This window comes from Limulus polyphemus, unplaced genomic scaffold (genome assembly GCF_000517525.1).
Source record: "Limulus polyphemus unplaced genomic scaffold, Limulus_polyphemus-2.1.2 Scaffold3441, whole genome shotgun sequence".
Taxonomy (NCBI): Eukaryota; Metazoa; Arthropoda; class Merostomata; order Xiphosura; family Limulidae; genus Limulus; species Limulus polyphemus.
This window is the reverse complement of record NW_013669051.1, coordinates 112,713-122,971: the sequence shown is the minus strand read 5'-3', so window position 1 is coordinate 122,971 and position 10,259 is coordinate 112,713. Positions and strand designations below refer to the sequence as shown.

Here is a 10,259-nt window from a genome sequence, read left to right as displayed (position 1 = left end):
CACAACCCCAAATAAGTGAATATAAAATTTTACTAATAGAAAAGCAGCCTTTCAAGTAAAACATATATGTCTAAAACATAAACCTTTGTGTCTTTTAAAGTAAATATTCTATGAATGTGTGTAATAAAATTTAATACTGTGTGTATTGTTTTGTTTTACTCCTTCATTTCATACATAATATACAGGTTGGCTCCCTAAAGACACTAACTGTATAGTGTACAAAGCATTGAGCATCTACATGTTAGTCATCTAATGTTCATATAATATTGGTTAGTAATTACAGTTTCACCCTGTACTTGCACTTCTTAAAGAAACACCAGATATTTGTAAGAAAACTAACTTCAAGGGGTAATGATAACATCGTTTAGACTAGAATTATGATTTTTTTAGCTTATGAAAATATAGAAATAACTTAAAACGTACTCTACACAATATGCAATGATCTGTTTAATAAGACTGCCCAGGTTTGATTGTAATATTCATGCCCATTTTTGCTGCAGGCCGGCAGAACAATAACAATAAATGGGCAATCCCTATTATGCACTCTTTTGTAGTGATGATGTAATTACAGATTTTTCCAATTCACAACAAGCACAGTTTTTTGTAGAAATTTTTTTACACACAACACCCTTCTAAATTCCCCATAGAAAATAAAAAACATAAAACTTTATCATTTCTCAACATTCTTATATACAGATCAGATCAAGGACCCTCCATGAGTATTTATCTCCAAGGCCATCCACACTGACCTCTATAAACCTAGGAATTCAGCTCATTCCACTTGTAAAAAAAAATGCATTCTAAAAACTTTAATTCCTAATGCTACAGCCACTTGCAGTTCCCAAAATGCTCTGAATTCAGAATCGAATACCTAAGATATCATTTTCCTCTCATAAACAAAGTTCCAAAATAATCCCCAAAAACACAATTACTAACATAATAATAATAATCAATGTGATGTCCAAGATAATTTTATCTTAAGCAAAGACATCAATAGCTGCTCTTTACATTCCCCATCTTTATCATGATTATAGTTTCATCTGTGTAAAATGCAATATTAATGTAAAGGTTAAATTGAATTTTACTCCTGGCATACAACTAGGTAATATTCTATCATATAAATTCCAAGACAACCATATCAGTAATTTTGTTTATATATAAATTCCAAGACTGTACATCAAGCTATATAGGGAGAAAACATAAATGAGAACAATCATGCACTTTCTCACATCTTTTAACACAAACAAGATTGTACGTTTCACAAAAACTTTATTAATTACCGTTGTTTTTCTAGTAAGGACATCAATTACATCTCTTACATATTTTCATGTAATTTCTAAGGAAAACAAGAACTGCAAATGATAAATTAAAGAAGCCCTACTAATAACAAATAAAAACTCTCTATAAACAAATATCCTGGTTCCCAATATATTTAATCTCCTATGGTATTTCAGCTGCTTTATGATTGGTTAACTTTTAAACTGTTATATTTTCCAAAGTAATTCTCTAACACTCATTTGAATATTGTATCTGATGATGGCAAGTAAAGTTGTCAAAGTACAATTTCTCTCTTTTCTGTTTTATGAGTTTATTTATTTACAGTAAAGAAGTTTTTAAAACCAAGTGAACATCTCTGCCTAAGAAAATGAATGAGTCCAAACCATCACTAACTAGTGTTCTACCATATGTTGAAATGTAGTTTTGCAACAAGAAAAAAAATCAAAAGAAATTTTAAAATTACACAACAGAGCATGAAAGTTTAAATTAAATTTACATTACCTAAACTGAGAGTAAAAGTTTAGTAGTGGTTTATTTATTGTTTGATTTCAGCTTCTTTTGAAAAATAAAGTGTCTCCTTCACCCATAGCATAGCCTCATTTTCAGCTGCTCCTTGTGTGTGTGAGTTAAACAATGCTTGAGCTGAGATTAAGCAATCAACAAAGCACCACTAAACTTTTACACACTATTTGAATTAGATTTAAACTTTCCACTATTTTGTAATTTTGACACCTGAGGATGACCAATGAACTGGCTGAAAGTTATTTAAGTTATATAGTACCCACTTATTTTATTTTACTTAATAACACCCTAGCTGTAATTTCTTTAATTGCTTGTATATTTTATTTGCTGGAGAACATTGCTAATAGATATAATAATGCTGATCTTGATATTCTAAAATGTTTACAAAGCTAGTATATGATTTATTTTCTACTAATGTAATACATAACAATGAAACTGTACTTTACTTGACTAAGTTCCAAGGTTGTCAGACAACAGGTTACATTGTTTTTGTCTTTAAGTTTACAAATACAGTGTTCATTTGCATCAATTTATTCTCCTTTACCTTGTTTATGACATTCTCTTGATACAGATTTTGGTATATTATAATATTTACTAATGGCTTAACATGCAACTTATTTGCTGCTAGTGGTTGATATATAATTCTGGAAATTGTTCAATTACTGTCACTGACTGAAAGCTGTCAGATTAATCAGTAATATTTAATTTTGACAAATATTTACTAGAATGTTCTTCAATACTAATATGTAAAATTCTTTCAATGTACCTTAGCTATGTAATGTTTTTGGTTACTGTATTAATAAAATATTTTATACAGATGGGAGCAGTTGACTTTCGTTTTCAAGCCCTTAATTCTATTAAGGTCTCATAAACATAAATTGGTACATAATGCAACAAAAGAGACAGAATTGACATGTACGTACATTTTTAACTGTTTCATAAACTTGAAAAATTGTTTAACTTAATTCTGAGGTTTCTCAATTTCAAAACTGCTAATGTCACTCTCATAAACAATACTGATACACCCAATGTAAATTTCTTCACTCAAAATTAGATCTAAAGAACAAGTAAAAAAAAACTTTACTTAAAGATTTCCTAGACTTACAACATAAGATAAAAAGTGTTTTCAGTCTAGTGGATTCCATCCATTTGAATTGTATTGTCGAGTGTTTTCCCAATAATGAATTAAAAAAATACCATTTTAATCATCTGAAGAAACTAAATCCTGAAAAATGTAATAATTTATTAGATTCTTCAGATAAAGTAAATTTAACTTATCAAGCTATACACTAAGGGTAGCAGAAAAAAAAGATTTTTGTCAGGGGGTTTAAAATATTTTCTAGTACAAGGAAAACTTTAGTACATTTTGAACTCTTGTTAAGAAAACTTGAAATCTGTTATGATTACCCACTTTAGAACAAAACCTTTAATAATATTAAAACACATATCAACAGCCTCACCCTCTCAGGATTACATTCCTATAATTTTGGATACAAGTGTTTTAATGTCAGCAAAGAAGATAGTCCTAGATACACCTACATCTAAAAGTAATAGTAATTACAAAACCGGACAAAGGAAATAGCACAGTTAATTTGAATAAAGAGGACTACTATACTGACAAAGTAACACAAGTAATTAATAACATTACCAAATTTTCCAAACTATTGAAAGACCCTACTACTTCAAGAGAAAGCAAACTGATTAAATCCTTGCTAAATTTGAAAACCAAACCAGTCTTTAAACACAGACATACTTTATGGGCTACCTAAGATTCACAAATCTGATTGCCCCATTAGACCTTTAGTTTTCAATATAGATTGTTTCAATTCGAAAACGTAACCGTGTTACGAAATGTTGAGCTAGTGCTATAAATTTAAAACTAATGCTCTGGATGATAATACTTATAACAACATTAAACCAGTCAGTTTAAACACAGACATACTTTATGGGCTACCTAAGATTCACAAATCTGATTGCCCCATTAGACCTTTAGTTTTCAATATAGATTGTTTCAATTCGAAAACGTAACCGTGTTACGAAATGTTGAGCTAGTGCATCGAACCTGCTAAGCCTTGATGTAAGCCTCGTTTATTCTTCTGGGTGGAGAGGGTAGAGATACTAATTCTTTTAAGCTTCAAATATGAATTTTTGAAGACCAAAAAGTTATCAGATTACTGTATTAGTACACTCAAAATTCCCTGTAATTTAGTCGGGTCTCTAAATAAACTGTATGTGGGTTAAAAAAAATCCCATTCCTGTTCTGAGCAACGACTAAATCATCACACTTCAATGGTTTGTCAAAATTATTATTTTCTCCTTCAAGCTATTTATAAACAACTGTCAGAGATAAGTAGGGGTGAAAATGTTCTTTCTATTGGTTATAAGCAGTAGCTAATTAGTAGTAGGTGGGACTAGATAAGAGCTTTCAAAAGATTAGTGCAGTGGGAGGAGCCATTCTAGTAGACTTGCTAAAAATATTGCTATCTCAGCAAATCATAGAAGAGGGAGGTTCCTATTTTATATTTAGCTTGTCTATATTTCAAATTAGAGTTTCTAATTTGTTAGCTACTTACACATGTTGTATGGTGGGGATAATAAAATGGCAACTGAACAATAAGACAACTGGATGTATTACGTGACACACAAAATCTATATTTAAAATTTTTTCTTTACATTTCCTTTTAAATTAAGAAAATAAAACATATATAATATCAAAATCTAAATTATAAACTACATTTTGATGACAATTTAATTGATGTAAGTAGTAAAAATGTTATTTAATAAAATTTTGAAAATAATGCTCCAAAACGTCGTGACACGTGCACTTTAACCTACCTGGGGTGAAAGGGTTTAATAGTGATAGTAGTTTATCCAGAAATATGATTCCATTATTCATTATCTGTCAAACTCGAACTGACTGATGTGGGAAAAAAAGAACTTTCACACATGAACTTAATGACTGTTTAACACTTACAGAACTGAGAGGTGACATATTAAATTTGTCAAAAATTTACTACAGCAAATAAAATACTCTTCTATTTTGGCTAAATTTCATTTTCCTTCTTAAAATAATCAAATCTTGATTAGGCTTGGTTTTTCAAAAAGTCTAATGGAAGACAGAAATAATTTAATTTAAAAAAAGAAGAATTACATACACTTAAGTAAAGTTAGAGCAAAAATGATTAAGCTTTTTTTTTTTCATCCATGTCTTGGCTAGACATAATGGCAGTTCTTACACTTTAGACAACCCAATCACTCTCAATTGAAATTCTTTGTTTTCTCTGTCAGTTTTCTTCTATATCTGATTATGATATGTCTATCTACAGAGTGAGCTGAGTATTTGTGAGATCATTTGTAGGCTAACCAGAACTATGAATAAACCATCTGAACAAGAATGAGTGAGCAGCCTGTGTATATAGTTTTTACTGCTTTGTGTCACCAATAATTGAAAGACATGTATTTTTTAAAACCCTAATAAGCCTCTATGCAAAGATATTTACTTAAACAAAACCAAGTAAAATCCTGGGAGTACTAATAAGCAGATTAGACTCTAATCACTAATAGTTAATTTGAAGCTCCTTATAACTGAGATCAAACATTATTATGAAACAAGAATACAAAGACAAAAACAATAACCTAAATTGTAACAGAAATCTTAAGCATGACCATAGATAACTTAATACTAACTGTTTCTCTGGAAAGGAAAATTTACATAAGCTAATTAAAGCCCTTGACTCAAGATTTTTGGAGAAAAAAAAATTGTAAAAAGTACATAAAATAAGATAAATAGAAGAAAAATAGACAGATATAAAAAATCTAAACCTACCTAACTAAACAGAGTAGTAAAACTTACCTTCAAGTTCTATGAATGCCTTACAAAACACTAATTGTTAAACTGGTTTGGTGGAAAAATTTAAAAGATCAATTTATGTAAACAGAAAACACTAATAATTAATGATAAGTAAAGAGAGAAAGGGAGCAATAAGAAAATTATACAAACACTTTAAGACGTAGCATACTCAAATTAAAATAATAAGTTATCCAAGACATTACATTGCAGAAATTTACTATTTGAATCTCAACTAATTAAACACAGAAAGAAATGCAAACAGGTTCATAAAATAAGATAAATAGATAAAAACTAGACAGATATAAAAAATCTAAACCTACCTAACTAAACAGAATATTAAACTAAACAAATATTACAGAATACACTATTTAATTTTTTATCTAATACCTTACAAAGTATGAAAACCATTTCTATATTTTCTGATAATAATAATAACGTAGTAATTATTTGCCTAGTGATGGGAATATTTTCAATAATGTGCCACTAGACAAAAAATATCCAATTGTTGGACACAAAATGGAACTGGAATGCCAATAGCATTTCTATTTTGATATAAAAAAATTCCAATACTATTACTGGTCAATCAACTATGCATAGTTATGTCCTTGTTAATGGTTATTTTTCCATAAATACTGACTTAAAACTTTAGATTAGTGACTAAGTACAATATTAATACAATTAAGTCAGACTTTTGTACTATAATAAACCTGGAAAAAAATATATAATAATAATAACAGCAATGAAAAAAATGATATACAGAACAAAACTTCATGTTAACTTTAGATACAATTTTTTTGGGTATGGTAAGTTGATATCACTTTTCACTTGCCTAATTTTAACTTGTACTTGCTTTGCTTAACATTTTTTTGTATTATAAGGTCAAAATGATTCATATGTGAAAATAATACTTCTACTATTACTTGTTGTTTATTGCAGAGGGTAGGAAAGTGAATGACTGTGATGCATGTATTTAGAACAGAGACTTCAGTCACTAAACAAATCATTTGAAAACAAAAACATCTGCTACAATCAAAATGAATTAAATCTGCAAAAACAATATCTGATAACCACAGTTAACTGAGTACTGTTAAACACCACTCCAAACTGCATGCTGATAAAAATTCATTTTGTTCAAAAGCTGGTAATTTACAATTCTAGATGATGTGTAGAACAATTCACATATAGATGAAAACAAGTATAAGATTCCAGAAATTTTTGGTTTATTTTTTTTTCCAGTACTTTATGCAGGAAGATTAGCTGCTTGGTAAAAGCAATGCAAGGTAAAAAATATTAACTTTTTTTAAAATTTGGAACTACTTAGCTAAATGAGACTTAACTGTTACAGGTAATTTGAAAATCATAAATGAAGCCATATTTATAAAGTAAAACTAACTTCTATAACAGTCTTAGTTTAATGAAATAATATTATTTTATTTCTACTTTGCATGAATTTAAATAGAAAGAAGAAATCGGTACCCTTTCAGCAATTCTTTCATCTTTTGACAAAGTAACAATGGCTTTAATGTCCTCATCAGTTAGATTCCTGGTAGCTACTTTGTCATCTTTCTTAACAATGTGGTTGGCCATAATGACAGTAGCAAAAACTGGAAACCCATTACTGATGTTTAAAGATCCATCATAACTATTGGTGTAAACACCAGTCAGTTCCTAGAAATTGATTATGAGATAGTTGAAATTATTTGTTTCACATATAATTCATGTAAAATATTTAACTTATTAAATGTGATTGCTTAAAACATAAATTTTTCTAGGTGTTTGCCAAAAATTTATGAATACTTACCACATTTTTAAACAAATAAAAAAATCAATTTTTTTTATAGATTACTATGAAATTGTACTTTTAATAACAAATTTAGGCTTTATACCAGATTGATACAAATAAAACACAAAGTACAATACTTTTCAACTTCCATACCAAAATATGCAAACTGTATCCAAATGGACATTACATTACCATGTGAGCATACAATACGGATATATAAAATTTTACAAACAACACTTACTATTTCATCTCCTGGCTTACACATATCACATAAATCTCCTAGTAAAACTGCATCTTTAGACCTTGGCAACCTGCCAGCAGCTATCTTTCCAGGGCTTTCTTGAAGCATGATACGCTGATAGTTCTGGTAAACAGTCTGTAGGAGGGAAACATTATGATAACTAAGTTACTGTATGGTATTTTTGGTAACAGTCTGTAGGAGGGAAACATTATCATCACTAAGTTATTGTATGGTATTTTGGGTGAACAGTCTGTAGGAGGGAAACATTATCATCACTAAGTTATTGTATGGTATTTTTGGTTAACAGTCTGTAGGAGGGAAACATCATCACTAAGTTACTGTATGGTATTTTTAGTGAAGTCTGTAGGAGGGGAAACATTATCATCACTAAGTTATTGTATGGTAGTTCATGTAAACAGTCTACTGCAGGGAAACAATCTGTTAACTAACTAACTAGCTATGTGGTAGTTCTGATAAACAAACTGTTGGAGTGGAATAATCTAATGAAGCAACTGACAGTAAAACAGACAGTCACCAGAAAGTGTATTAAAGTAGACAAAATATCAAATCTGATAATACAACTCTTTCAACTTCTATTCAAACAACAAACAAACATATGCAATACAACATGATCTTACACTTAATTTGGACTAAAACATTAAAGCTACCATATACATTACAATCTCAGTTCTAACCTCTTCCATATTGATTGTGAATGGACCTGTGCTCTGACACTCAGGACATGAGCCTGGTTTGATTTCTTGGCTTTGGCTTTGAACAAAAGGTCCTAAGATGTAGTTGCATTTATTACAGTTGTACTTAATTAGAGAAAGTTGAGGTAAAATCCCAGTGGTACTGGTCACCACACCACTAGTTCGAACCAGTTGATTCAAATGGAGTTGCCTGAAATTATTAAAGAGGATATTAAAGATTTATTATATTCAGAAATTAAAAGACTTATCAACATTAGAAAGCAATGTATTTACTTATTATCAGTGAGGAATAAAGTTAAAACTATCCAAGTTTTTCATATTTCTTGTTGAAGAGTTAGAAGTGTCCAACTCATATTATAATGACATAGATTAAAAATGTTGCTGATTTTAAGAAAGGTGATGCATACTTTTAATTATACCTATAAGACTTGTTTCTTACTTAAAAACCTAAAATTTCAAGAAAAAGTTGAATAAAGTCTATAATTCATATTAAAAGTGTAGAAACAAAGAAAATGTTCAAACATTTCTCTGATGCTTTTCTGACCAACCTCAAACTGCGGAGTTCTTCTACCAAGGGTAAATCTGTGATGCGAACATAAATCTCTTTTGCAATTCTTTCATACTGAGGAAACATACTGAGAACTACATCTTTTGCTGCCTGGTCAAACACTTTTAACATTTCTGCTGGAGCTTCTGGAAGAAAGTAGGCAAGAACCTGTTCTTCTGAAGCAAGTATGTTGTAATCAACCTCAAAGCTATGTTTGTTATCTGAAAGGTAAATAAAACTTGATCATTCAAATATGTTGTTGTTATGAAAAAATAATGTTAAGAAGAGGTAAACAGTTTTAATACCAAACATTTTAACAATTCATCTTATAAGGAAGAGTTAAATGAAACATGTTTTTGTTAATAATATTTTCCTGAACACTTTTATCATCAAATAATGTAATGATCTTACCTTCACACATTTGACGTATTTTCTCACGGTACAAGTTATGGCCTTTAGCATCAACAAATGTTCTCAGAAAATTTTTGAAACGGTTATAGATTTCTGTTCTTGGCCCTAGTAAAGATACCCATTCCCGTACAGAATGCCCACGCATATCCTCTAAGTTTTCTATACTTTCTACCATCTAAAAATACACAACAAAATTTCAGGTATTCATATTTCTGATACATTACTTTCAACTAGAAAAGAAAAAAGCCTGAAAGTTAGCTTTCCCTTCAATAATTTCTATCAACTCTGTAAAAGCAGGATGTCTAACGAACATTTCTCTATATACTTACATTTCCTATTTATTTCAAAATAGCTGAAGATAAGAAACACACCTGGCAGAATTATTTTTATGCATTTGATGAAAAACTACTACTTGCTTAGATGTCAAATCACACTTTGTGTCTCAAATAAAAGACTGTAGGATCACTTGACAAAAGAATATAGTGTATAAAAACCTTACATATATACATACACACACACAAGTATAATAAAAAAACATTAAATTTTATAAAGTAGGGATCAATATATACATAAATTAGCTAGCTATAGTAATATAAAAATTTTAATGCTACAAAAAGTATTGAAACAGGAAAGACAAAAATACAAAAACTAAGTTTACATAACAGTGAGTGGGAAGTAATATAAAAATAAAATTGCCTTATTTTATTCTGGAAGATGTGTTTATTCTAATGCCTGAATATTTTACTTGGGGCACAATGATCTGGAGTAAAATCAGGATGATCTGCTTTGCAGGTAAAAGCTATAGTTCTTTGTTCAAAGAAGCTGCAACATAATGGTAATAACATTGTAACATATTAGAAATAATAGAGTACTGTGCAAAAGTGTTAGGACAAAGTCAAAATTTTGATTTCAGG

The 10,259-nt window shown here is 29.6% G+C and overlaps 1 protein-coding gene across 1 annotated transcript in view; it reads right to left on the bottom strand.

The window, feature by feature from the left end:
- The window catches only part of LOC106469349 (DNA replication licensing factor mcm2), a gene marked incomplete at its 3' end in the record, with an annotated part of 32,322 nt that overhangs the window by 7,656 nt on the left and 14,407 nt on the right, over positions 1-10,259 (bottom strand). Inside the window, 5 exon segments of the mRNA XM_013929837.2 lie at positions 7,127-7,318; positions 7,675-7,809; positions 8,370-8,577; positions 8,936-9,155; positions 9,346-9,520. Of these exon segments, the coding sequence (XP_013785291.1) occupies positions 7,127-7,318; positions 7,675-7,809; positions 8,370-8,577; positions 8,936-9,155; positions 9,346-9,520 (930 nt within the window).